This window comes from Lissotriton helveticus, chromosome 12, assembly GCF_964261635.1.
Source record: "Lissotriton helveticus chromosome 12, aLisHel1.1, whole genome shotgun sequence".
Lineage (NCBI taxonomy): Eukaryota > Metazoa > Chordata > Amphibia > Caudata > Salamandridae > Lissotriton > Lissotriton helveticus.
In genome coordinates, this window is record NC_136073.1 from 325,875,183 (window position 1) to 325,889,595 (window position 14,413).

A 14,413-nucleotide genomic window follows, 5' to 3' on the forward strand; every position below is an offset into this window, starting at 1 on the left:
CATTTTCCCTACAGTGTGTAATTCAATTTATGCACCACAGACCTTCAGTAAGTGTTACCGACCTACACTATGAATGGCAATTCACATTATAAAGTCCACCCCACGTCAGTACAAATCCCCTTAAGGGTGCCTTTTGCAACAGGCTATCTGTGCTCAGATACCAGACTGTTTAAGGTGGTAGCCCCACATTCACAGCCCACACACATGCATATTTATGTGTGCTCACATGTTCAAAGGTAAATAGGTAAATGCCCCAAAGCCGCTTACTCATGCTGCTCAGCACGACCCTTATCTTAAAAGACACTGGACACTGTTGGTTAGAATTTTCAGTCCATTTAGCTTGGGTTTACAGTGAGTAAGACTCAGTTGGTGAGACTTACTAACAGCAACAGTCTAAAAAATGGGTAGTCAAGCAAAAAATCCAAGGGACTAAGGGCCAGATGTAGGTAAATAATATTTACCGACCTCTTAAATACCGAGTCATACCGACTCGGTATTACCGAGTAGGAAAATGAGATGTAGGTAACAATGACGGTATCAAATACCGACTCGGAACCTGTCGGTACTCGGAAACGGTATTTACCGACTCGGAATATACCTACACGGTAAAATCCGAGACGGAAAAACCAAAACCGATCCACCGGTGCCATGGCCCATAGGAATGAATGGCAACTCCCGACCCGGAAAATACCGAGTCGGGAAAAACCGACCCGGTATTTACCGTGTCGGAACTATCCGCCGAAGAATTTGAAACTGACAAACATGTGTGCCTGTGAACCAATCAGGTACTTCAACCACACCCAAATTCCAAGCCACAGGGGAACTAACCAATCAGATCCAAGCACCACACCCCAGTACCTGGGACAGGCCACGCCCATGCAGGTGCAGAAACAAACAGTCAGGAGAGCAGGAGGACAGAGTGTGGAGCAGCCTTTCCTGAGACAAACTACACAGCAAGATGGAGAGCCAGGAGGCACAGAGAGATGCTGCTGAGCGCAAAAGGAAGCAGAAGTTCAGCCAGGAGGAACTGCAGGTGCTGATTTCGGAGGTTGTCAGACATTATGGGAAAATATTTGGAAAGCAAACTCTGCATGTTGCAGAATCAATCAAGCGCAGCACCTGGTTGGACATACAAGGCAAGGTAAATGCCATTGGTGTCACCCACCGTGACCTAGAAGACCTAAAAAAACGGTGGTATGACATCCGCATAATCACCAAAAAAAAGCTTGCTGCCCACCGCAAGGAAAGTGCTGCTACAGGAGGCGGAAGAAACAGAGCCCCCAGACTCACCGACATTGAGGAGATGGTCGCAACAACCCTTGAGAAGGAATGTATACACGGAATAGGAGACGCAGACAGCTCAGCAAGAGGAGCAAAGAAACCAGGTAAGATGCAGGAACATTATCATTTACCCTTTTACCTATTCCCCTCACAGGACAAATCAGACTCCACAACAGGTTTAACTAATGTCCTGCAATGCATCCTGGGAAATGTAGTCATGTGTAGATACCTCAGAGCAGTCAGCGTGCATTGCAGCAAGGGGAGCAACAGACAAGTAGCATAGGCAAATGAGAGACAGGCAAAAGTGCAATAGAAGTGTTTTTAATCTCATGACACAGGTGAACAACATTACTGACACAATGTCCATGTCTGTCCACAGGAGAGTCAAAGCGCAGCACAGCTGAGGTCAGAGAGAAGAGGAGGGAAGGAGCAGGACCTAGCACATCTCACGGAGGGCAGGACCAAGAGCAGGCTGCCCCGATACCTGAGGAGGCAACTGCAGAATATCCACAATCCCCTCTCCTATTTGGTAGTCAGGACACAGGAGCGGCAGAACTATCACCCACCCCCACATCACCATCCCCAGTGCTGGGAAGAGTCAGGAGCCATGATGTGCCCCCTCGCAGAATACTGCAAACATCATCGGAGGAGGAGGAGGTGGAGGGTGACACACAGGACAGAGGCAACACCGAGCAGCAGCCCAGTCCCAGAGTCACGCGGGCCAGTGTCCGAGGGCGACGGCCACGGGAGGTAGAGGATGTGCGGCAAGTCCAAGGTGTCTTCTGCGGACTGGAGGCCACCATGGTGAAGGTGCAGCGCCTGCAGGCAAAAGCAATGATGGGGGTTCAGAGGCACGCACGCACAACTAATAATAAACTGGAAGCAGTAGGCAAGGGCATAGGGGAAATGGCAGAAAGCATGCAATCCATGGCGTCAGGAATATCAGATATCACACAGTGCATGACTGTCCTGTGTGACAAATTGGACAGGGACCATTTGGAGAGACGCAAGGCCCGTGTGGATGTGCGCCAGCAAACCAAGGCCCTGAACAGGTTTGCAACTGCTACCACTGTGCTGTGCAGACGGTCAGTCACGATGCAGGATGCCATAGTGCAGTGCTGCAACAATTTAAGTGAAGGTATGGCCAGGATGACCTCTGCCATGGAGCTAGTGCTCGCGCATCAGACTGGCACTGGAGGCGACACTTGTGCTGCCGAAAGCGAGGGGTCCACCAGCAGGAGTGGTGCAAGCACTCCTGTGCACGACTTACGGAGGAGTGGCAGGCGTGGGGGAAGTGTGACAGGCCAGCGTGAGGACATTGATTCACAGCCACAGCAGCCCCGCCCTGTGGCCCGTGGCCACAAACAATGACTTTGCACTCCACCCAAGGCTGTAGTCACGGTGGCGTTAACCGTGACAACACACTCATGGAGTGTTAGTATTAGTGAGCCTAATGTGAGCTAACAATGCTGTGGCGTAGTGAATATTAAACTACTTACACAAAGTTACATTCATGCCTGTGTCTCTTTACTCACTCAGAAATATTGTTGTGTAACCTCTGCCCGTCTCAGTCTCCCATCTGTAGCTGCTGCTGCCACTGTGGCTTGGGGCTCTGCCACCTCTGGGTCGTCATCAATGTCCTCATGATATGTGAGCTCCACCTCAGTGCCTTGCTTGGTGGCGAGATTATGCAACATTGCACAGGTCGCTATTATTTTGCAGCAGATGATTGGGGTGTACTGCCGTGCACCTCCACTCTTGTGGAGGCAGCGAAACCTGCTCTTTAGGAGTCCAAATGTGCGCTCAACTATGTTTCGTGTGGATCTGTGAGCCACGTTGTATCGCCTTTCACTCCTGGTGGATGGGTTGAGGTAGGGAGTGAGCACGAAGGACCGCAGGGCATATGCACTGTCGCCTAGGGGGAGAAAGATAGACATTAATTGCAAGTACTTGAGACGTAGATCTAATGTGAGTGTCAGGGTGTGTCAATGTGATTTACCTAGCAGGTATCCATTTCCAAATTCTCCGGCAAGTAGGCGTGTGTATATTCCACTATTCTGGAATATGTATGAATCATGGGTACTTCCGGGGAACTTGGCTACGATGTCAGTGATGAGGTTACCTGCATTACATATGACCTGGACGTTGATGGAGTGCGTCGATTTGCGATTCCTGTATATGTGCTCTGTGGCTGCAGGTGGACAGAGTGGGACGTGGGTGCCATCGATGCAGCCGATCACGTGAGGGAAGTGTGCCAGTTGATAAAAGTCAGTCTTGGTTTTGGCTAATTCTGCCGGTGTAACAGGGAATTTAATATAATGCCCCATCCTCTGCATCATGGCGTCAAGAAACCTCCTGAAGAAGCGGGACAGGCAGCCCTGGGACACGCCACCCACTACAGCTATCACACTCTGGTAGCTCCCTGAGGCCAGCAGGTGTAAGCTACAAAGCACCTGGACATGAGGTGGGATGGCATGGGCCCTGGGTGTTGGGTGGTCCAGGAGAGGGTGTAGGTCCCTGATCAATTGCTTGATGGTGTCTGGGTGTAGCCTGTACCTCTGCAGTATTTCAGGCTCTGTCAGTTGGAACAGTGTTATCCTCTGCCTGTACACTTGTTCCTCCCTTAGCCATTCTCTCTGTCCTGATGCCTGTAGTCTCTGCCGTCTTGCTATGATGTAAAAAGCCGCCATCATGGGTCCTGAGGTGCATTTTGGGACTTTTTTTATAGCCCTCCCTTGGTTACCACCTGCTTTCAATGCATGGTAAATACCGACTTAAAAATACCGTTTTTCGGCAGATTCGGTATTTTTGTGCTTACCTACATCTCCAAGGCTGATTTTTACCGTTTCTGATTTACCGAGTCGGAAAATACGAACTCGGTATTTATGTATACGGTAGATTCCGACACGGTAATTTTACCGGGTCATTCTTACCGAGTCGGTATGTTTCCGACTCGGATTTTATGAAATCGGTAATTTACGGCCTCCTACATCTCATTTCCTCGGTAACGGCCGATTTTACCGGTTTTCGGCCGTTACCACCCGGTAAAAGCCTACCTACATCTGGCCCTATATGTGTGGAACTCATTTGCTACACCCATACTTGCTGAATACTATGAGACATAAGTTTCTTCCTAAGTGTAGCAAGGTCAACAGGGCTCTGAGCAATAGAGAAATCAAGAAAGGCATGATATACACAATCTTGACTATTTTAGACAAAGCCTTTCGTTTCCTTCTTAGAATTATTATTTAAATTATTATCCCAAACCATATAAAAGATATGCAGTAAAAAAATCTACTCGAGCACTACCTTAGATTATGTCTCTTGATAATGATGTCATTTCACACAAACTCTACACATTAAGTAGCTTTATAATTTGAAGAGTTAATGAAAGATACAATATATTTTTTCACCCAAGTATATCATGGAGTAATGCTAATGTGGCACACATTTTAGACTCTGTATGCAATCCTTCAATAAGATTGTAATATATGCTGTATTGCAACTAACTTTCGGGTAAGTGCATTTGGTTCAAATAGAAAACTCAACCTTCCTTGACTTTACATGTTCATTTAAATGTAAATAAGTGATTTCATGGGTTATCTTTTTTTGTCTGTGCTTGCTACTAAATATGTGTGAGCATTAACCAACCTAGAATACCCCTTCGCAACGTTATTAAGTATAACTGAAAAGGACAGTTTTTCAGCTCAACCTTCGCTGGAAAGCTCAGCTTTCACCTGAAATCTGGGTATGATATAGATAACCATTACCGGTGTGCAAAATTAGTGTTATTTGGTTTTGTGTAAAATAAATTATGCATAATTACGTGAAATGCACATTTTTCATTTTTTGCTATATTGTTGTCTTTTTTGGGCTCAAGGATGCCAGGATGAATCAGCGTGTGTTCTGTTGTTCACATGTGGTCGCTATAAAGTTTTTGTTTTTCATGCGTGTGGCGAAAAATTACACAAAGTGCCTTATTGGCATGATTCAGGAATTTCATGTAAGAAGTGTAACATGAGATTCTGCAAATTACCACCGCAGAATTTGCCACTGGACTCTGTTGTTGCCGTAGAGTGTACTGCGCGTGCGTGACCCGTGACCCTAACGTGCTGTGTACGCCGGAGCAGAGCGCGAACCTACGGACGAGATGAGCGAGAGAGCGGCTGCTGGAGCTGGATTGGTATCGCAAGCTGAGCCGAAGTTTAGTGGGTGATAAGCCGTGAGTAACGAGTAACGAGCGGAGACGGAACTGAGGAAACGAGGATCTGGGAGTCCGTGAGTTCAGGCGCGAACTCGTCCCCGGTAACAACAACCTATGAACAGGAGTGTTCCCTCCCTGCCCCCGCCTGCGCCCACCACTAAACAGGCACGGACAGGTATAAACTTTAAAAAACGGGCAAATAGGCAAATTCCCCCGCCCCTGCCCGAGCCTACCTGGGCGGCCGAAGGGTGGAGTGGGGGGAAAGGAAGCAAGGAAGCAGGAGGAGGCAAAGGGAGTGCAAAGAGAGTTGTCACTTTCGAAAATAATAGCATTTGGAGTGACTTTACCCTCATAAACCTCATAAACGCAAAAATGTGGGAGAAGGAAACCCCCTGCATTTCGCTAACTAAGTCAGGGTAATCTACAAAGAGAAGTGGAAAAGGACACGAGGGCACGAGCGCAAGTACAAGAAAGAAGGCACAACAGAGGTAAGTGAATTTTTTTTTATTTATTAATATCTACTTAAAATCGACTCCATTCAGAAGCGCTTGAGGGAAGTGCCTAAGGAGTAAAATGGCTCCACGGAAAAACAAAAGCACATTAGGAATAACAAGGAAAGCAAAGTTTAATGGTGGTAATCAACAAGATGTCCAAGAGAGCTTTGCTTCCCTGGGGGCAAAGGAAAAATCAAAATGCTCCCAAAAGAAAAAAGAGAAAGCTCCCAAAGAATTACAACATGGAGGAAGTAAGGGGGAGTGTAGCATCAAATACAATTAAGGAGTTTGTGGGAAAGCACTTTAAAAGGTTTTTTTCTCCTGCTAAAGCTATGGCAACTAAAGAAGTGGAGGAATCATGGAAAGGGGGCTCCTCCTTAATCTTCGACGAACATTTGGTAGACTCTATAGATCTGGTCAACCGATCAGTTCAGTCTTTGACAGGCCATAAGGGGGTAATAACGTCACCGCGACTTTCTTCTTCTCCGAGATTGATACAACAGACGTCGGAAGAGGAAGACAGCCTGGACCATAGGCAAAGTGAGGAATTTGCCCAGAACCCAGATGGAAGTCCAGATGGAACTGTAAAGCGGGTTTTAGTGGGAGCCAATGACCGGGTAGGTCTGGACAAAAATGGTGACACAAATGGCGAAAACCTGTCACTTGAGATAAACTTGGAAGCTGCAGAAACCCCTGCATCTTCAATGCTAGAATTGATGCTAATGGTGCAAAAATCGTTACAAGGACTGTTAGAAGTAACAATGTTAAACAATGATATCCTGAAAAGTCAAAAAAATTACCTCTCTAATATTGAGGGAGAATTACAGGGTATTAGGGGACAAATGCCTTCAATGTTAAGACCTATCTTAGATCCAGTGGTTATGGGTCTAGAGTGGGAGGGGGAAGGTGGAATAGTTAATCCCCCACTAGTAAGCCAGGTTGATGAAGTTCATTCTGATGCCCAAGAAGTTTATGTGTCAAGATGGCCAATGCTGGTAAAAAGAAGAGGTGAATATATGAACTATGGCCACTCAAAACGAGTAAGAGTGGCAGGAAGAGATGTGCAAAGAAAGGTTAACATAAAAGACACGAAAATAAGAAAGGTGAGGAAGGAGTCAACAGAAGTGGCAATACAAGAGCTTAAGACACAATCGCATAAAATAGCGAAGGAACACAGAGTAATAAATTTAAGATCTGGGAATTGGGCCAGGACATCAGCAAAAAAGGAGAACTGTAGTAGGAAGCAAATCCGTCAGGATAAGGTGATAAAAAATAAAAGTCATTTGGCCGCAAAACATGTAAGTGTACCGGCCCGGATGGCCCCCCTTAAAAATAAAGTATCCTGGGAAAGTAGCCCGGAAGAGGGGCTTAGAATAAATACACAACACTATCAGGGGGATGCGAAGTCGGAAGAAGTGGTAGAAAAAGGGAATAAGTGGCTTTATTTTGAACAAGTGAAATTGGGTAGGGGTGGTAAAAAATTAAAAATGAGTGTTTATTTAAACAGATCACACCTACTCAGTGTTTTTGCCCACTGCCCAAACCTAAATGGAATAGGTACAGGAGACCTGAGACAGGTGGGATTCCAAGCAATTGGTGGTGGTAAGGAGGTTACCAAGGTACAGCTTTACTCGGCCCTGGTCATAACCGCAATAGTACATGCAGAGCAGGAAATCCGAAAAGAGGGGATTAGACTAGTGCCCAAAGAAGATTTAGCGCTAGTGCTTAAGGCCCCCCAGCAGAATTCTTTTTTAAGGTATCATGCGGGGCTAGGAAAGGGACAAGTGAAGCTCCCAGGAAGGGAAACGGAGAAAGGGCGAGAAAACTTCAATATAGTAATAAACAATTCAGACCTGGTGGAGGCCTGGAAGAATTGGAGTAATACTTTAAGTCCAGCAGGTCCCTCACATAGTTATAGGGAGGATTCCATAATGAATGAGTCTTTAAGCGATGTAGAATAGGTAATGGGGCAGCCACGGAGCACACAAATGGTCTGTTGGAATATAAATGGGCTAGGAACGCACCTAAATCAAGAAGTCGTGGAAGAACTCGCAAAAAAGAATGAAATCATTTGTATACAAGAGACCTGGCTCTGTGGTGTACCCCCGGTAGTGGAAGGGTTTCGACAAGTCCACCGACCAACAGTAAAATCTAGTTCTGGTCGCCCAGCAGGTGGCTTGTTGACTATGATATCAACAACTTTAGTGTCTAAGGCTTCCCAGATATCTGTGATGTGTAAGTGGCTTTTGGCCTGCAGAATTCAAACAACATTTGCTGATAAGAAATATGAAAATATGTTGATCCTAAATGTGTATATGCAATGGAGTTCATTGAAGGAATATGGGGTCGAATTGTTACATTTTAAGAATGATATGGATGCACTTGTGATAAGTATGGGAATGACTTGATTGTGTTATTGGGAGATTTTTATCATAAATTAAATCCAAAATTATCTGATCAGTGGTACTCAGAAATTCTAGAGGCATACGAGGTAAAAAAAGCAGAGTTTGTGGAAACTAAAACATCAACTGATGGTAGGGTAGTCCAGGACTGTCCGGCAAAGAAAACTTTTAAATATGGGACGCACAATTGCCCAATAGACTATATCTTTATGCTAGCATGGAATTTCGAGTTAGTAAAAGATTTTAGTATTAACCCCATGGAATGTAGTGACCATAATTTAATAAAATTAGAATTGAGAATAGCCCAACATTTAGCTTGTGATAGAGTTATCTTTCAAGAGATGGAGTATCCGAAGCGGATAACCACTAGGTTCATTGCGAGGTTAACAAGTCTGCAACAAAAGGTTCAGTTAGGCTGCATGAGGGGCCAAAACTTACCCTGGTTTGTTGAAAAAATAAAACAAGTAGTGGAAAGTATAAGAATAGAATTAAGGCCTGTTGTAAGCGGATGTATGACGGTACGGCGCGTACCGTTACAACGCATCCCTTTATGACGCAATTTTAACAACACAAGTCGTTACAACGACTTGCGTTGGAGGTCGCTGATAGTGAATAGTTTAATGTACTATTCCAACACCAGTCCCCGTGGATAGTAGAGAAGGTGTTGGATAGTAAATTAAACTTTCCCCTATCCTAGAGCGCTCTCCAGGGAAAGTCGTTGTAACTCCTTTCGTTGTTAAAGCTGCGTCATAACGCAACCGCGTTGTAGCGGTTGCGTTGTAAAGGATGTTCCCCGTTGTAAGCGCCCATAAGAATAAAGGAAGAGCCCAAATTAAGCAAGGAACGTGGTTTAATCAGGACTGTTTAATCAAGAAAAGAGAAGTCAGGAGAGAAGAGCGTAGCCTACGGAAAACATTTGTGCAAGAGAGGGCTGAAAATTTAGTAAAAATAAAGAGAGAATATACCATGTTAATCTGCAATGCAAAAAGGATTCATAAAGAATCTTGTTGGGGCAAATTATTGGAAACAATGGAATCTAAGAATATACGGCAGCCCTGGAAGCTAATTCAGTCAGCTACGGAACCTTCGGTTGCCCCAATGATTTGCGTAGTGGAGGAGGATGCTTGGATAGAGTATATACAGAAATGGTACGCCCCTGGGAGGGGGATTGATAATCGGGCATCAAGGGATTGGAGAGGCCTAGTAGAGGATTTAAAACAATATTGCTCAGTAACAAATGTCCTTAGGATAATTAGGACATTAAATTTAACAAGAGCTGCTGGCCCAGATGATATGCCTGCCCTGATACTAAATTCAGACCAGCCCTGGTGGGCGGATTTCTTTTCGAAAATGTTTGCTTTAATTTTAGACGAAGGGGAATTGCCTTTAAACTGGAAGGGTGCAGTAATAAGGCCCCTACACAAGAAAGGGGATGTACATGCCCCCAAGAACTACAGGCTAATTAACCTTTTAGATATAGGAGAAAACATTTTTGCTAAAATAATTCTTGGTAAGCTAAAAGCGTGGGTGGAACTTCGGTCAATCGTGCCAGTAGAACAGGGTGGGTTTAAAGAAGGCCACTCCATGATTGATCACTGTTTTGCCCTGTGGGCATTAGCCAGGAAATCGATAGAACAAAATGGCAAATTATTTTGCTGCTTCGTCGATTTCCGGGCGGCTTTTGACTCAGTGGACCGAAATAGCCTTTGGGAAGTGCTAGAAAACGATGCAATGCCGGAGGGCATACTGAATATTTTAAAAGAATTACATAGCGATAATTGGGCCCAGGTCATTAGAGATTCAAAGGGCTCATTAACCCAGAAAATACCTGTAAAGAAAGGCCTGAGACAAGGGTGCGTTTTGGCATCCTTGCTTTTTTCAATCTTCTTAGCAGATCTTCCTGCAGTTTTGGAAGTTGAAAAGAGTGCGAGCCCGCGCATGAACAGTAATAAAGTGTCATGCCTTTTATATGCTGATGATCTCGTGATCTTGGACCAAACGGAAATGGGCCTTCAAAGGAAATTAAATGTATTTAAAAAGTACTGTGGTAAAAAGTTTTTAACTGTGAATATGGAGAAAACAAAGATCCTATGTTTCGGAAAGAGGGTAAAAAATTTTAATTGGTTTTTAGGTCAGGACAAACTAGATGTAGTACGCGAATATAAATATTTAGGCCTCTGGTTTGACAGTGCATTAAAGTGGAATATCCACGTGGAGGCACAAACTTCGAAGGCGTTTTCATCAGTCTGTGGATTGAAAAAATGTAATAAATATTATGGTGACATGTCACACGGACCGATTTTAAAGGCATTTGAAGCTATGATCCCTCCACAAGTCCTTTATATTATATTATATATTATATTATAGGGGCTTGTAAAGCGCCTGGTGACGCCTCCCGGCGTGTCCCCGCGCTGTGGAGAGAGAGCTTTGCAGTGTGGAACAGAACAGAGATTTAGAGAGTAAAAAGATAGGTTTTTAACATTTTCCTAAAGGATATTTCATCACTCTCTTGTCTGATGTGCATAGGGAGGATGTTCCATTTTTTTGCTGTCAGAGTACGAAAGGATCTGCCTCCCATTCTAGCTTTTTTAGGGCGCGTTGTTTTAAGTAGACCTGTACCCAAAGACCGTAAAGCTCGGGTAGGTACGTAGGGTGAAGCTAGATCAGACATATAAGGGGGGGCCTTGAGATGGATGATCCTGTGGCACCAGAGGAGCGCTTTAAAAAGTATCCTCTTGCTAATGGGTAGCCAGTGAAGGGCAACGAGGGAGGGTTTAGAGGGAGCTCTACGAGGGAGTCTTAGCACAAGTCGTGCAGCTGAATTTTGCAGGACTTGTAGCTTCCTCATGTTTTTAGCCGAAGTGCCCAGCAGCAGCACATTCCCGTAATCTATACGGGAAGTGACAAGTGCCTGAGTCATAGTGCGCCTGGCACTTAACGGTAAGAGATTCAGAGTGCGATTCAAGGTTTTCATGACTCCAAAACACTTCCCTACCGTTCTTTTGACATGGCTGTCATAGGATAGTTTATTGTCTATCCAGACACCCAGATTCTTTGCTTCCTGGCTAGGAGTAGGTACAGGTCCCAGACAGGAGGGCCACCAATTATTAGTCCAATTTGTATTATTGCCACCTATTATGAGCACCTCGGTTTTTGTTCCATTTAATTTGAGGCAATGCTCATTCATCCATGCAGCAAGCTTGCACATGCATGATTTAAAATTATCAGCCGCGGAGGAGGGAGCTTGGGAGAGGGAGATCATAAGTTGAGTATCGTCGGCGTAGGAGACAAGCTCTACGCCGAACGATTGGACTTCCTCTGCCAATGGAGCCATATATAAGTTGAACAGGGTGGGACTCAGGGCAGAGCCCTGAGGCACCCCCTGATCTAATGAGATGCTGTCCGAAAGGAAACTTCCCCTTTGGACCTGAAAGCTTCTGTTCGTGAGGAAAGCTTTCAGCCATCCCAATGCCTCTTTGGTGACCCCCGCTTCGTTTAGACACTGTAGCAGAGTGGAATGTGCTACAGTGTCAAACGCGGCACTCAGGTCCAGCATGATCAGAGCCATGGTCTTGCCCTCATCTGCTCCTTCCCGCAGAGTTTCAGTAGCTCTCAAGAGTGCTGTCTCTGTCGAGAAGCCAGATCTGAAGCCCGATTGAGAAGTATGGAAGGCGTTTCGGGCTTCAAGATGGAGAAGTCCTTTATGGTGCAGAAGTGCTCTATCTGAGTGGCAAAAGGGGGTGGGATGGGGAAGAAGGAAAGATACTTAAAATGTTGCTGTCTTTACCTAACGGTTCCATGATTCAAGCAATTAGATTGGAGGTAGGACTAACGGCATGGGATGTAAAGACACAAATGTCCTTGCTAAGATTCTGGAACCGTCAGGCGTCTGGTGGGGAACAGAAGGTCTCAATTTGGTGCAGAAAGGAAATACAAGCAAGCAGCTTACACTGGGCACAAGATGTGAAGAGAACCCTCCAGTCAGTAGCTGCGCACTTAAAATTGAGCCTTGAACAACCTTCGCTGGACTTAGTCTTTACTAAGAAAATGCTTAGAGACCTAAGGCTCCAATACTCTAGATCACAAGATCTGGATTACCTGAAGCTAAAAAAATCGGTTAACTGGGTAAGGAACGAATGGGAAAAGGAGACCTGGTTTCCATATTTGGATTTGTTGCCCAATAAATGGTTAAGATGCGAAATCATGAAGGTTTGGGTGGGCTTAAATCCATGGAAGATTGATGGTAAAATAAAAGAGGCCCTGATCCAACCAGATGGTATTTGTAAATGTGGCCTAGGAGTAAGAAATTATATTTTACATATATTGCTTGACTGTATATGGATTTTAGCTGTTCGAAAAGTGTTTTTACGTCCAATATTTTTAAAGTACAAGGTGAATACACGTGCGGATGCTGTTGATCTTACAGAAATGTCTTTCTTGGATATTACAATTGCATTGGGGAAGTTTTTGAAAGCAACAAGAGAATCTGTAATGGAGGCAATTAAGGAGGGTGGGAGAGTTGAAGAGTTAAGATTTTAATGATTTTTAAAAAATACGGAATATCCCAATATTTTGTTTCTATGGTTTTAAATTTGTATAGAGTGTCTAAAATGAATTGTGGTTAAATTATCTTATCACTATGTGGATCCATTGTTCTATGTATGGTTTATAGACTATTGTCTAAATAAACTTTGTTTATCAATCAATCACCGAATAATTTAATTTTTTAACCATGTTTTGCTGTAAAAATGCACACCAGGAAAAATGTTTTATTAATAAGCATATCATTTCACTAAAAGAGAAAAAAGGGTCATTTAAATTCTCTTTACCTAAGGCTATGACATTACAAATGGTCTTAAAGAGAATAACATCTTTAGAAAAACATATAGTAAACAACTATCTGCTTTTATTTGTTGTTTGATATGTATACTCTAAATTCTAATAACTTCTGTGACCCAATGAGTTAAAGTAAACTGTTATGTCCACTGGAAAGGAAGATAGCCACATTCTCTCATCAATGGCAATTTGCCCTTTTAGTGCTTAACCATGTTTTTAACCCTCATATTTAGGAGATCATCTATAAATTGATATGCTGGGGCACTGAAGGCACCACATCCATCAACATAGCCATAACTGGACGGCCAAATCTATACTTGCTTCTCAGCTGGTGGCTTTTTTCCAACGAAGTGGCTCACAGGTCCTTGGAGATACTACTTTAGGAGAAGAAAGCAGTGACAGCAGGTCCACCATACCATTGTGGCATGGCAGACTTGTTATTACTTTTTTCCAGTAGACATGTGGGGGGTTCTTTTCTGGGAAAAATGTCCACAATATGCTAGGAGCTTTCTCCCTAGGTGACAGAATTAAAATCGTGGTGGGAATGTTTTACAGGGTATGTTCTATACACGGTGGCACCTCCAATGTCACTTCCATCATCACCAAACCTGTTCAACTATATTCTTCTGGGTAAATATGATTCCCCTGACCTCTGAATGTATTCTTTTATTTATTTTCAGCTTTATAGAGCACATGGTAACCAAAAGTATGGATGAGCTCGATGAGTAACAATAATTGTGATTCAGGGTCTTATACAAAACTAGTACAAGTGAACTAGGTGAGAGTGGAGAAGGTACAGGGGTACAAGAATAGATTGGGGAGTGGAGAGTAAAGTAGAGATAAAATGAGGGGGGGCGGCACTAAAGGAGATGCACAAGAGTGGACCATGTGGAGGGGATAGCGAGGATGTAGGAGGGGAGACAGGGAGTAGAGAAATGGGGTTTGAACTGTAGGAGAAGAAGCGATTTAGGATACAGTGGAAAAGGGTGATGGGAGGAGGGTACCTATGGCAAGAATGGAGTAAGAAAAGAGAATTAATGTATTAACATAAATCAGTTCTCAAAAGTAAAATCAAAGAGCAATGCACCTAACCTATGGTTCAAAAAGGATTTATGTGTCAGGTACAGTCTAGATAGATGAGTCTTTAATTGAAGACGGAAGGACAGAAGAGAAAATAGGCCCCTTTCTTTGAACAG

At 44.1% G+C, this 14,413-nt stretch overlaps 1 protein-coding gene across 1 annotated transcript; it reads left to right on the top strand.

The window, feature by feature from the left end:
• The first annotated feature begins 651 nt into the window (after positions 1-651).
• LOC144798024 (uncharacterized) lies at positions 652-13,946 on the top strand. Its single transcript, XM_078668809.1, has 4 exons — positions 652-1,385; positions 1,661-2,524; positions 6,310-6,727; positions 13,898-13,946. The coding sequence occupies exons 1-4, from the start codon at positions 959-961 to the stop codon at positions 13,944-13,946; spliced, it is 1,758 nt and encodes a 585-aa protein (XP_078524935.1). The 5' UTR covers positions 652-958.
• Positions 13,947-14,413: the final 467 nt, after the last annotated feature.